This window comes from Punica granatum, chromosome 1 (assembly GCF_007655135.1).
Source record: "Punica granatum isolate Tunisia-2019 chromosome 1, ASM765513v2, whole genome shotgun sequence".
Classification (NCBI taxonomy): domain Eukaryota; kingdom Viridiplantae; phylum Streptophyta; class Magnoliopsida; order Myrtales; family Lythraceae; genus Punica; species Punica granatum.
This window is the reverse complement of record NC_045127.1, coordinates 42,350,478-42,365,269: the sequence shown is the minus strand read 5'-3', so window position 1 is coordinate 42,365,269 and position 14,792 is coordinate 42,350,478. Positions and strand designations below refer to the sequence as shown.

Here is a 14,792-nt window from a genome sequence, read left to right as displayed (position 1 = left end):
TTTGTTCCTGAATCCAAACAGGGCCTCAATTTTTCAACCTATTTTCGAGTGTTTAGCTTAAAAGTTTTAACTCGAGATAATGCTCAGGGGTTAAAATTTTCCAGCCTCTGATTGGGAAGTTTTTCCCTCCGTGACACATGTTATTCTTAGAATATCATGGTGGGTCTGGCGAATCAACTCATATAACTAAAAAAAATAGTATATTATTACTAATTTTTTCAGTAATTCACGATACTTACCTAACATAACAATTTCACTTTTCTTCCTATATTCCTCGAAAAATGATTTCATGGTTAAATTTTTTCTTTCAATCTTAAAATCTCAATAATCTAATAATCTGAGCACCAAACGGCCCCTAGAGATCTGGAAACCGATGTACCATGAGCTGATTTTTGAGATTTTCTTGAATTTAGTGATTGACTGCTCAAGAACCCAAGCGATCTCGCTCGAGGGGGAGGTCATCGGGAGGGGGGCCACCGATCTACCCCCTCCCTCTCTCTTTCTCTCTTCTCGAAGCGACCTCGTTCGAGGGGAGAGGTCGTCGGGAGGGAGGCCCCTGATGCTTGTCATGACCTCGTCGAGGGGAGGTTGCCGAGATGGGGCCCTCGATCTACCCTCTCCCTCTCTCTTTCCAGGTTTGGAAGAACTAGAAGAAAGAGTCGTCGGAATGGAAGGGCCCTCGATCTGCCCCTAATATGTTTTCCGAATTTTTTTTCTTTTTTTTTTAAATATTTGATTGGAAATTAATTACTTAGCCAAAAAAATGACATTGTTTTGGGGAATTTCGTATCTAACTTGGAATTTAATAGGCCAAATCAAAGTATAATGGCCCATGTCAACCCTTTCCATCAATGATGAGATGAAAACTGAAACGGAAAGACTAAGTTGTCCTAATATTTCAAAAGGCAAGACTAATTTATATAAAACAAATCTTTCGAGGACGATTTGTATAGTGAGGTATCTTTCGTGGACCAATTTGTAAGTTTTGTCAGATATGAACTGGGCAAAATTGATGCTATATACCTGTTTTATTTTTGGGGTGTTATATGGCTGTTTTAATTAGAAGACAATGTCATTTGGTTTTTGGTGGTGGGACTCTTGGGGTAAAAAGTAGGGGTGTGTACGGGTACTGGGTATACCCGGAACCGGTCGGAACCTAACCGTTAAGGTATGGTCCGGGTAGCTCTTATTGAAAATAGGGTAGGTTCCGAGTATTAAAATCATGAACCGGTGAAAATCGGTTTCGATTCCGGTTCCGATTCTTGCCTATAGGGTACCCGAAATTAGTTATTTATTAAAAAAAAAGAGAGTAAAGTTACTGTCTATTCTAATGAAACAGAACAGAGATACTTTGTTGTGTAGAATCGTATTATGGATGTTTAATTTTGTCGATGGATTGATGAAACATATTATTTTTTTGTTATTGTGGATTAATCTAAATCTTTATTGTATTTTGCATAATTACTGATTATGAATGTGAAATTTTCAATTTTATTTAGCTAGAGAAAAAAATTTACAGTGAAATTTTCGATTTTATTTTGTCAGAGAAAAAAATTTACAGGTTCCAACCCTATAGTATAATACAGGTTCCGGTTCCAGGATTCAACATGGTAGAGTTCGGTTCCAAAATCTTGGAACCTGTCCCTTACAAGTCAGGGTCCGGGTATCGTGAAAAATACAGGGTATTCGGAACCGATCACCCCTAGTAAAAAGTATCACTGGTACAAACCGTTTGCAATATTTTACGATCGGTACAATTTTTATAATAATTTTATTATTTTATTATAAAATCTTTCCAAATTTTTACGATAGAGTACATTCCGTCAATTTTTTATTAATGTCGTCAGCATTTTTTAACGTGACACTTCACGTGTTAGATATTATCTAATATGGCACAAATAATACAATAAAAATTTCAATCTCTCAAATTTTAACTAAAAATAATAAAATTAATTTAAAAGGCCCTCATCTCTCTCCCCTCCTCTTCCCTTTCCTCTCTCTTCCCTCTCTTCTTGCACCCTGTCACCCGATCCAGATTGTTTCTTCCCATCACCGCAGAAGCAGAGGAACTCATCCGAAGCTTGGCGCCCTCTCTCGTCCTTTTCCTCCATCTTTTTTTTTTTTTTTTAAAGTTTGACTGAATCGGGGATTCTTGGCAAAATCATCCTTCGACTGAGCTAGCTGATGGGCTCAAATCATGTCGAAACTACCGGAAGATGGCAGTCTGATGCTTGGGGGCAGTGGCCGTTTCGCTGGGGTTTTTTTAATTTATTATTATATTATTAAAATTTTTTATTCTTAAAATGGTAGGCAATTTCAGTCTGTTAAACAATTTTTTTGATTTATTCCGTGCTAATTTTGAGATTCAATCAAATAAAAAGTTTGAATAAAAATTTCAATTTTAATTATTTAAATTCCTTCCACTTTCAATTTTAATATTCAAACAAACCAAATGCCACGTAAGAGTCTTCTACGTTTTAGAATCTTGAATTGTTTCTACTGTTGGAATTTAGTTTAATTGCTATATTCTCAATCTCCATTTCTCTGCTTGCTACAACTTTTACATGGGAGAGAGAGATAGAGAGAAAGAAGAGAGAGAAGGGGGAGAGGAACGAGAAAGAGACGGGAGAGAGCCAAGAGAGATGGGGAGAGAGAGTGTTTTCTTTTGTGATTTGATTTGATTTATTTTAATTATAACTTTGAAAAAGAATATTTTATTATATTATTTGCACCACGTTATATGCTTAAATTACACATAGTGTACCTTGTTGGAAAATACTGGCGTCAATGGAGAATTGACAGACACTTAATTGCAAGATTTTGAAAGATTTTATATTAAAATTGTTAAAAAAAATTTTGTACCAATCATGAAATGATTGCAAAAGTTTTTGATACCAGTGGCGCTTTTTAACCAAAAAGAGAGGAGCTGTAAGGGTAAAAAGTTATTTAAGTGAAATTACTAATTTGTCCTAAATTTAAAGGTTGCATAATGAGTCATGGGTGATATCAAAAATAGGTTAATTGCAGTGATAGTCCAAAAGGTTTTATGAATGTTTTAGATTGTTCCAAAATATTTTTTTGGTAACTTGTTGGTACATTAAGTTTCAAAACCGTTTCGATATAATACATTTCGTCATCTGTATTTGACGCCGTTTTTATTCCAAAATTTTTAAAATTGTAAAACGACTCAAAATTTTTAAAATTTTCAAAATGTACCACACCTTCTCTCTCTCTTCCTTCTCGACTTTCTCTCTCTTCGGCAGCCCCTCACTTCCTTTCGGCAGCAGCTTCTCATTCTACCAGGGGAATAGCAGCGGCAGCGCCGGTGGGTCCAGGGACGGCAGCTTCGCGAGAGGGTTTTACAAGAACGGGAACGGCTGCAAGTTCGTCCACTCGGACGATTTTGAGGGTTCCATGTCGCCCCTTTCGGGCTCCCCGAGCAGCTTTGATGCAGCCGAGCAGATGATGAGACTGAAGCTCGCCCATTAGCAGAGATGAAGAGAGAGAGAAAGTCAAGAAGGAGAGGGGCAATTGGACGGGAACTTGCCGGGTCGAAGGAGAGGGCGGGTCTCAGGACGATGAATAGTTGGGGGGGGGGGGACGATGAATAGTGGAGGAGAGAGAGGGTTGGGGTAAAATTGAAAATGTTCAAAAAATCTAGATTGTTTTGAAATTTTAAAATGTTTGGAGTTTTAATTTAAATTAATTTTTTTATTATAATATTCTTGTCACATCAGCATTTTGCTAACGGTGTCAATTATGAATTGACGGAATGTACTACATCCAAATGATTTTGAAATTTAATGAACTAACAAGGTACCAAAAAAACGTTTTAGATCAACTTGAAACATTCATGAAACCTTTTGGACCACCGGTACAATTAATCCTATACCTAACTTTATATATTAGTATAGAAATATATATAAAATAAAACACTATTCATTAATTTATGCGATACTTCTCAATCTTTGTATCATGGGCATCTAAAGGAAAAAGAATAAAAATCCTCTTATGATTTGAGTTTGAAGCAAATTGGACCATGTGATTTTTCAATGAGCAACTAACACTCTGTGGTTTATTTTGTGAGACATAAGGGATCTCACCACTAGTTTTTTCGTCACTTTTGGTTCTCAAAATTTTATTTTTACCATTATTACCCTCAAACTTTTAATTTTTTACAATTTGGTCTTGAGCTTCGAAAAAGGGGAAAGGGGCTGGGGCCGCCGATTGGCGACTCCGACCCCACTACCGAGGTTGTTGACACCCACAAAGAATGCCGAAAACCTCAAAGGTGGGATCGGAGTTGTCAATTGGTGGCTCCAACCCCTAAATAAACCGGGATCTCAAACTTGAGATCCGGTCGAATCGAGGAACTGGGGTTGCCAATCGGCGACCTTGACCCCATCTCCATGGTCGTTGGCATCTTCCGTGGGTGCAGACGACTTCAATGGTGGGGTCGGGGTCGCCAACTGGCGGCCCTAATGCCCTATCCCTCCTTTTTTTTTTCCTTCGAATTTTAGGATCAAATTGAAAAAAAGTTAGAAGTTTGTGGGTAATAATGGTAAAATTTGAAGATCAAAAGTGATGAAAAAAACTAATGGTGAGGTCCCTTTTGTCTCTCAAAGTAAACCACATTGTGTTAGTTGTCCATCAAAAAATCACAGAGTTTAATTTGCCTCAAGTTCAAATTATAAAGGGATTTTTGTACTGTACCTATTCTAAATTAAGGCCTATAGATACCGAGTACGTCCTCTCTTGTAAGCCCCTCTCGACACAACTATTAATTGTGCAAACTACTTTTCTATCTTTACTTTCCTACACTTTTTTTTCCCGTACCTTTACTTTAAGTAGTCTAACCTCGCTTTCTGGAGCGAAACCACACCGACCTTCTGGGGTTATCGGTGCCAATCCGTCGGCCTCTGCCCACCTTGGTTTCCAAATCAAGAAGGCTTCCATAAGGTAAGATTTTCCATATCACAACTCCCTACTTTCAGGTAATTGGAAGCACGGTGATTACGAACCAAATACAGCCTTGAGCTTACCACCCTTCGAACCGACTTTCAGACTATTTCATTCATCAAATTGGTAGGTTGTGTTCGTTTGGGAAGAATCTAAGCAGCCAAATTGTTGAGCCCATAATTATCTTATCGCGCTAATATCACTTGACCTATTTTGTCCTGAAACTCAACAGTCGACTAGACCTTTGGATCTTAGAATGAGCTACGCTCTAGTTTTGAGGTTGATTGGTGGTTTCACGCTCACATAACTCGTAAGAGATTTGCCACATGGTGATGCGGAAACTGGAGAGGAGGTTTGTGAATTTAAACGAAATATCTATATCCATATCGATGCACCGATGGTGAGTAGGGTAAAGCGAGTAGTCGAGGGCACAGCTGGTAGGCACTCTTGTTTTAAACTTTTTTACTAAATGAATGATGTCCAAGGTCTTCGCATCAGATGAACGGAATGTCGACAAAGCAAAACTATCAATTTCGGGCTCGAGTTCGGATCAGATGAGAATCGCCTTCCAGTAACGTAACGTTCGAATTCAGTAGCTCGTGAAGTTTCGAGCAAATCATCGACAATATATCCAGTTGGGACTGAAAGCCCATGTAAATTTTCTACTGGACCGGCCCAATTTTAACATCTTATTGATGGCCCAGCCCATTATTTTTCGGCCGTATTAGCCGGTCCACGTTCACCCTCTCTCCTCTCTGAGGTTTCCCTCTGCTCTACCTCCGACAACCTCCGCCTCCGCCTCGGCCTCTACTCAGCCTTCCTCGGTGATCTCTGCTCTGCTTTTCGCCAGAGCTTCTTCCGCCTCTGCAGCGGCTGAGCTGCCGTGCCGAATGAAGTGAAAAGTAAAGTCTCCGTATTCCCATCCCATGGTTTTGCAGTACGTACAGTTCCGGCCTAGTTAGAGACTGTTAAGGCTTTTGTCTTCCCCCCCTGCTTGGAATGGGGATTAGGTTTGAGCTTTTACTTGACTGAATGATTCGTTTTGCTCATTTTTGACATAGGAGCCTCCTGCTTTGCTCGGTGGTTTGCTCTGCATTTTGGTTTTATCCTGTTACAGATATTTCCACATTTCGTATTTTTATCTTCATCACATGCATATTTTCATTCCCCAATTCTCTAATGCATTGATACGAACATGTTTCGTTTCCTCTAGGTTTTTCTCGACGACGAACATTTGTCATTTAATCCTGCTTTTCTTGATGTCTGCTCTGGAAATGTAGCAAATAATTCAATTTGATGACTGGTTAACCCTGTGAGATGCTTTTCCGAGCTTCTTTTGACTCCCTATGAAGTTCGGGATTGGAGTTGTTTGTGTAGGCAGTGTGCTGTAGTTTTTATTATATCTCATAATATTGATAATTTTCTTAATTACATTACATGAGCAGCTGATAAGAATAAAAGTAGTGGAAGGAGAAGAGTTATGAGTGTCCGGAGGATTTCACGGCAAGCGCCATTCTCGTGGTCCAGTCTTATCTTCAAACAAAGTAGCCTCTTCCATACGCCCGCAACTGGCAGACCCTTGCTTTACTCCCCTGGCTGCTATTCCCGTGGCAGAATCCTCTTCGTCCCTCAGCTTCATAGATCCCGCTTCTCCACGTACCAACCGGATGCGGCCTCGAGAGCTGTCGAGGATCTGCTCGCGGAGGTGGAGAGGGATAGGCAGAGAGAAAGAGAAGCTAGGAGGAGGGCTGGTCTGGACACCAAAGACATCGATGCTGAGGAGGAAGAGGATTACATGGGTGTGGGCCCGCTGATTGAGAAGCTTGAGAAGGAGAAGCTCAACGACACTTCTTCCACTGACTCCTTCATGTTCGAGGAGCCCACGGACTCTGACTCGGATGAGGATGATGAGAGGCTCAATCCGGAAAATATGAGGAAGAATTTCGAATTGTTTGAGAAGAAGTTCAAGCGCCATGAGGAGTTGCTTAACAACTTTGTTGAGAGTGGTATAATCCTTATTGTCCATTTGTCTTCATTTCTTCTTGTTCACGATCCTCATTGATAAGCCCTGGTTAAACGTTATGATTTGATTCTCTGTTGTAAGCGGCAAGTCTCTGGGATTCAGTTTCAAGCATGTAGGAGTTAGGCAATTCGATTTATCTCCCTTCAATAAAGGAAAGGGTGAAAGATAGTAAGCCAGTTGCGGGATCCGGGATCACCTAGTATTCCGACGATTGAATCAATTCTATTCAAATTTGCAGATAAGGGGAAAAAGAATGCAGGCACTGTTGCAGTAGTTTCTTGTTGTAGTTGGTACAAGTGAGCATTTTTGTCATATGGTTACTCAAACTAGCTTTCCTGAGATTTTGCTTTCTACCTGAAGTCTTTAGGTCTTATTGCTGTTTTCTTTACCCTTTTATCAGAGACACTTCATGAGGCTTTCAAATGGATGAGCAAAATCGACAAATTTGAGCAGAAGCATTTTCGGCTTCGCCTTGAGTACCGAGTGATTGGTGAGTTGATAAATCGGCTAAAGGTGGCAGAAGGAAAGGACAAGTTTATTCTTCAGCATAAACTGAATAGAGCTATGAGATTGGTCCAGTGGAAGGAAGCTTATGATCCAAATAATCCATCTAACTACGGGATCATTCAACAAGACCAAGCGGACCCTTCTGTTGATCTTATAGAAGATCCTGAGGCTGAGAATGCAGAGGAAGGTATACAAGCTGAACGAGCAAATGAGGATGATGAAGAGGAGTTTGATGATATGAAAGAGAAGGATGACATATTGGTAGCACAGATTAACGAAATTGACAGGAAACTTGAAGAGAAGCTAGCAGATTTGGACCACACATTTGGAAGAAAGGGAAAAGCTTTGGAGGAGGAGATTAGAGACCTCGCTGAAGAAAGAAATGCTTTGATAGAAAAGAAAAGGAAGCCACTGTATCGTAAAGTAAGTAAATTTGGCACTCTCCTTTTAATCGCTTGGAAAAAACACAGGCAAAAATGCAATTTTCTCTTCCTTGGGTTCTAATGTGATGCTTACGGCCTTGGGAACTCAACTGGCAATTTTGCATTATCTATCATCCACCATATATGCATTGATCCTAGTTGGTCATTTCGGGGGCATGTGCTTATTGTTTCCTTAGAGAATGTAATTGCCTCTTGAATCAGGTTGGTCTGACTTGGTGCTTTATTGATAAAACGTCTGATCTCATTGATGATTAATGGCAGGGATTTGATGTGAAACTGATCAACGTGAATCGGACTTGTAAAGTTACTAAGGTATCGCAGATTGTAAATTAATGGAAAAGTAAACTAGTTCACTTGTTATTGATTTTGATGGACACCTTGATTCTTTTTTTTTTTTAATGGTCAGGGTGGTCAAGTAGTCAAGTACACTGCTATGTTAGCTTGTGGGAATTATCATGGTGTTGTGGGTTTTGCAAAAGCTAAAGGCCCTGCAGTTCCTATCGCCCTCCAGAAGGTATTCATCTATTTGGTTTCTTTACTTTCGTTAATGAATGAAACTTTTATTCCTTGATGATATTCTTTTGAGATGATCATATTATGGATGGAATAGGAAAAAGATTTGTATGTCTTTGATTGTTAATCTCTTTACTAGAAGCAAAGTTAAAAGTTGTGGATAGTCATGACAACTGAAGGGTCTGGTTCTGTCTTTGCCAAATGGACAGTTCATGAGCACCTGAAAATGTGTTCGACTTCATGTTTTGAAAAAGATGGGGTATATTATGTGATCTTTGGATGAAAGGATTGAATTCTTCTATATAAATCATTGAGTTGTGTTCATTTTTCTGGTTAGTGTACCTTTAAATATTCGTAAACTTCATCAAAGTTAGCTATTTGGGATTTGGATGTCTAAGTTTTATGCAGCAGGCAGCTTTTAAAGATATGTCTCATCTGTCTTGATTGATCAGGCCTATGAGAAATGCTTTCAGAATCTCCATCATGTGGAACGGCACGAGGAGCATACAATTGCCCATGCGGTGCAAACGTCATACAAGAAAACCAAGGTTCCTTAGTTTTCGTCTCTGTTTGCATGTGAACTAATGTCAGAGTTTCATGCATTTATGCAACGTCTATCTTGGGCTTTCCCCTGCAAATTCTCTTCGAAAGTTCTCTCAGTTTGAGAATTTGTTCCTTCTAGGTGTACCTATGGCCCGCTTCGACTAGGACAGGTATGAAAGCTGGTAGAACAGTTCAAACGATTTTGAATTTGGCTGGATTCAAGAATGTAAAATCCAAGGTACCTTCTTATCTTTCCCGAAATCAGAGGTGGTGAGGGATTTGATTCTTCTATTTTGGTGTGATAATATCTCCGACTCTCTTTGCTCTAAGGTTGTTGGCTCCAGGAATCCTCACAATACAGTGAAAGCCCTTTTCAAAGCTTTGAATGCAGTAAGTTTTCAATGGCCCTTTCCATCTCGCTCAATGATTTCAGACTGCAATTTCTTCCGTTGCTGATCTTACCACACACGGTTGTTTTTTCAGATTGAAACTCCGAAGGACGTGCAAGAAAAGTTTGGTCGGACGGTTGTGGAGAAGTACTTATTATAATAATCCCCATTGGGCAGTTGGTCACGGATGTGCTGGAAAAGTTTGGTTGGATGCTGTGGAGAAGTACTTATTATGATAAGTCTGCATCGGCGGTTGGGCAAGGACGTGCAAGAAAAGTTTGGTTGGACGGTTGGCCTTGTACTAATTCGGGGTTTTAGGGAACTTGTGGTTCGGGTTTCCTGCCGCTTATTTTTGAGGAATGCATGGTTACATCTCAAAGTAAGATTCTGCTTCTTTTAGTTGACAAGATAATGTTTGGGTCGATCCAGAAATAAGGCTAAATCACGGGAGATGCGAACCCGAGATAATTTATTCTTGGAGAGCAAGTCATCCTCACATCGTGGCCAATAATTAAATTTGATGATACAGAGATTAGTGTGCTTAGTTTCGATGATATAGAGTCATATTAGCAAAAACTTGATATGACCAATAATTAAATTTGACCCTTTTTCCCCGAGCGTGGACACATCTATTTAGCTTAGTATAAAATTCGACAAACAAGTATATATCAAAATAGATTATCTTTACGATTACTTTCTTTAACATTAAAATATCACATTGCATGTATTATATATTATATTGTAATTCTTTTTTTTTAATCAAAATTAGTCGATTACTCATTTATCGATTATCACATATGAGTCGGAAGCTTCATTTTACTACTCTCAGCTTACTAAATTCTTTGGATTTTAATGTTTGTAACCATATGACAATTATTGTTACATTGTAAAACTTGAATAAAATTATAGAAAGTTTCCTGATAAAATAGAAAATTTATCGATAAATATAGAATAAATTAAACTTTTGCTTATTTCTTTACGCATCCGTGCAACACGTGAAACTTAGTTTACTATAGGATTTTTTTTTAAAGGCTGGGCTAATGTTTTATTTCGTTTTCCTATGTTCTTAGTGGGTTGGGCCTATAATTAGCCTATGGTTATAGTATATATGATATCGCAGATGGGCTAAAGCCTAGAAACGAAATTGAAGACAATTTTAAGGCCTTTCCTAGAATGGATGAAATTACATAGAAATATTGATGTGAATTATATAATTATGTTTAGCTCAGAAAGTTTTAGAATGACAAGGGACGAGAACAATGTTAATGCCTTTCCTAGAATTGATGAAATTACATAGAAATGTTGATGTGAATTATGTTTCATCATTTCTTGAAGCTATTAATGAATATGGTGGAAGGCACCTGTAGTAGATTTTGGTTAGTCCGCAAGATTCTGCAAATTATGCATTTTCGAAGTGTTGTTATGGTATACTCGGAGAAAAAAGATTTCATACAGCGGCATTGCCTATATGCCTCAATCTACGGTTAAGAATTTCTCGATTCGTTTTTCACCGGTGAGACTTCCCCACAAGTCTCTTTCTAGACTTCTGGTTTTGCCTGTTACTGGAAAAATATATTCTAATGAGGATAATAGATGGCCAATAAAATTAAAATGAGGATAATAGACCTTAAAAATATTAATATTAATATAATTGCTTCACTACGCACAGGATTCGGTAAACTCATTTAATCCGTAATCGTAAATTTTCTTATTTTATTTCTCTCCCACCACAATCAATTTCAAGTGATTTTTTTTATAATATAAACTAATAAATAATGCAATTATATAGTAAATTATAACTACTATTGCAATATTAATACTATTTGGTAGGAAAAAAATGTGCTTCACATTATTTTTTGGAGTGAGAAAAAGAGAGTGAGAGAAAAGCGAGAGGGAGAAAAAGAGAGGGGAATTGGGGTAATTATATTGTTGGATTTACAGTTATGTCTCTAATTTTATGGCTCTAATAAATTGAATGATATCTAGTATGGACATTTCGGTGTGCATCATGGTATTGGAAATCTCAATTGAGCCCCGACTAATCTAGTTGAGCTTAGTCAACCCACTAAGGGATAAATCTCTTCCAGCGTAGATTTTATCCATTTACAGAACTTGAACTCGAGATCTCACTTAAAAGAAATAATTGTCGAAACCGCTTGAAACAACTCACGTATATTTAATATGGGTATTTCACAAACATGAAAGTGAGACGAAAGATAATTGCTGGCTTTATTATGCTATAGATATATAGATATGGATATCTCTATAGATTTCATGTATTATCTCAATTAATTAATCAAAAGTGTTTATTTAATAATTTCATGCCTAGTGGAGGTGTATGTCTAATCATTTTTTTTTCTCGGCCATCTCTACGTCTAATAATTTTTTTCGACGTGTACTCTAGTATCTGCAAATCCATTGAACCCCGACTAATCTAATTCGAGCTGAGTCAGCTTACTAAGAGGTAAAGCTCTCACAATATGAGTTTTTTCAATTTACAAGACTCGAACCTGAGACCTTACTTAAGGAGAATAAATGTCAAACTGCTTAAATCAATTCATGTTCATATCCACGTCTAATTATTTAGAGTGAAAATATGTACATAATTGGATTAGATATGGAAGACGATTCTTAACTTTTCCTTAAATAAACTAAATCTCTAGCACATTATGTCATGTGGCTCTCCCATAATTTTTCTTTCTTTTTTAAATTTTTTGTTATTTTTTGCCAAAAAAATAAAAGGAAAGTGAGGGAAAAAGATTTTACTTTTTTTTTTGCTTTTTAAAGCCAAATTGATGTGAAGTAGTGGCATAAGGCACAGATTCAGAATTTCAATAGGTCCGATTAATTTAGGTTCAAGCAATGTCAGTCCATTCAAGGGTTAAAGCTTTGTCATAGTGAATTTTCTCTAATCACAAGACTCTCGCACGAGACCTCGTTTTAGGGGACAAACATTGAAACACCTAAAACCAATCCATTAGTAAAAACTCCATTTATCACTAATTTGAGTAGTCTCTTTTTATTTAACGTTGAATTTTGAAAATGTCTTTCGTCTTTATTTTTTTTCATAATAAGACCGTAACCTGAAAAATATCTTTATTTTTTTTGTGAAATACAAGGTTACACTAATCACAAAATACTTTTAATGAATACCAAACCCCTACAACAAGTAAAGTTCGTATACTTAAATTTAGAAGACCACTCAAGGCCTATTATATTGTGATCATAGTCTAATTGGAAACATTGAGAATTCAACTTAAGATTAATGCAAAGAAATATTAGCTTTCATACCATATGAAATATTAATTAGTGCATTCTTTTGAAAAATATGAATCATTTAGTATCAATCTAGAGTTCATAAGTGTCACACATAAATAGTTTTGTTATTAGTTTCAATAATACTCTCTATATATATTAGTTATTACGCAAACTATCACGATAAACTAAAAAATTAATAAAAGATTTTCAAGTCCGTGGCATTGCGCAAAATAATACTGTAGTTGAACACTATTCCAGAGACATCAATACTATAGTTGAACACTATTTCAGAGAGCTTTGTTTGGTTTTACAATCAATTTTTAACTCTACTTCCTTATTTTCAATTCAACAATACAATTATTACTTTTCTCTTTTTCTTCAACTTTTTTAACTATTCAATTCAATTTTTAATACTAAATTCTCTCAACTATTCATTATTTTTTCACAATTTTTCTTATAATTCAACAATACAGTCATTACAAATCAATTAAAACAAAATCAAACATCAACTCTACCAAACTCTAAAACCAAACGCAATATAAATAGTACGACACAGTTTCACAAATTATGTTGAATTCCTAGATAAGTTGATGCTTAAAGGTTTCTCCATCAAATGCAATAGGCAGGACTAATCGCTTTCGCTCGAAAAAAGTAGAAACATACGATCGAGGATGCCTTCTGCAAATAAGTCCAAGGTCGGCTGCTTTTTACGGGTCAAGTCAGAATCCGCTAGCAACGTGGTCGACTCAATGATCATGCTTTTAGAATCAATCTAGAATTGGCCATTCATAAGTAGCTCGACTTACCTCAACATCTAATGTAACATAGCACACGTGTTACCTACCAATGCATCATCCTGATCGTAGTCGACCTTCCATGACTCTTGAATCCCTCCTTGGACACCTCATCAATGGTCGACGTGGGCGCATGGAGTTCCATATAAGCTCCCATGCCCATCTGTGCAAATGACCCAAAATTTATACCCGGCCCATATGACGACTTTAGAATCTATCTACCCATCCTTAATCGATCTTTTACAGTCATTATGTACGTAAGAAATCGTGGAAGTCGACTGTACTAACACATTCACCCTGTGGTCATCTCCTTCCCTCATCGATTCGGTCCCCACACTGGCCCCGAGTCGCAGGCCCTTAATGTCATTATCAGGAGTTTGAACTATTTGTTATCGCACTAGTGTTGAATATTCCTATTGTTAATCTTAAATTGGAGATCTTTTTCAATTACGGTAGAGGCTTAGGATTTTAGTGGAACTAAATTAACAAATGAATATTAAGACTGCATACGGCTAGAATCTCTAAAAAATGAGCGCAGGTGTTGACTAAGACTGGAAAACGACTGAATTCATGTTTGTCGACCTAAGTAGCACCGAAACGCATTATGGTATGTTGCATACACACGAATCATGAAGGGCTCGAGAGACATAGATATGACATATCACTTTGGCTAGGTCAGTATATGCAAGTGCCTCTATGCTGAACTAGGCCGAGTTATACCGGTCAATCCCAGACGCATCAACCATAGATCAAGTGCACAAAGCCTAGTTAAATAGGAATGGACGTAGTTGGGACCTGAGGCATGCAGTAGGGTTCGAGCCATCCTCTAGGCCTCAAATTGTGGGGTGACCTCGTTGGTGAGGTGGGGTGGTCAGGCAGCGAGGCGCACCCACCCCCCCTCTCCGATCTCAGATTCTTTTTTTTTTTTTAGAATTTATTATTTTATTATATTTTAATCAGCTAAAATGACGCGTACATGGCACGTGGCTCATTCTGACCGAAAAATTAACCAAAGTTAGTAAAGTGCCTATTTTCATATAGGTTAGAGAGTACTTTGCAAATTTTTAAAGGTTGGGGGCAAATGTTACCAACCCCTTAAAGTTGGGGGCAAACTAATTTTTATTTTAATTTTCATTGCTAAAACTTTTGGTACACTTTATTTTTCCTACCATGTATATCTCAATATATTAGATCCACAAGTCTCTTTGTAATTGAAAAAAAAAAACAGAGAACATGCATGGAAAAAAAGAGGGCGTAACAAAGTGACATACACCCTCGTTTAGTGATCAAGAGATTATAGATTTAATTTTCACGATTGGAGTATGTATTAAAATTTCTCTTTTATTGTATTAAACTCATCAAC

The 14,792-nt window shown here is 37.5% G+C and overlaps 1 protein-coding gene across 2 annotated transcripts; it reads left to right on the top strand.

The window, feature by feature from the left end:
- The first annotated feature begins 5,698 nt into the window (after nt 1-5,698).
- On the top strand, nt 5,699-9,905 carry LOC116192282. 2 transcript variants are annotated; one of them, XM_031520786.1, is made up of 9 exons: nt 5,699-5,861; nt 6,405-6,965; nt 7,383-7,912; nt 8,194-8,244; nt 8,339-8,446; nt 8,898-8,993; nt 9,128-9,226; nt 9,319-9,378; nt 9,472-9,905. In XM_031520786.1, the coding sequence occupies exons 2-9, from the start codon at nt 6,440-6,442 to the stop codon at nt 9,535-9,537; spliced, it is 1,536 nt and encodes a 511-aa protein (XP_031376646.1). In that variant the 5' UTR covers nt 5,699-5,861; nt 6,405-6,439; the 3' UTR covers nt 9,538-9,905. The 2 variants fall into 2 exon arrangements, with proteins under 2 accessions (XP_031376646.1, XP_031376647.1); XM_031520787.1 differs by having other exon boundaries at nt 5,707-5,896.
- Nucleotides 9,906-14,792: the final 4,887 nt, after the last annotated feature.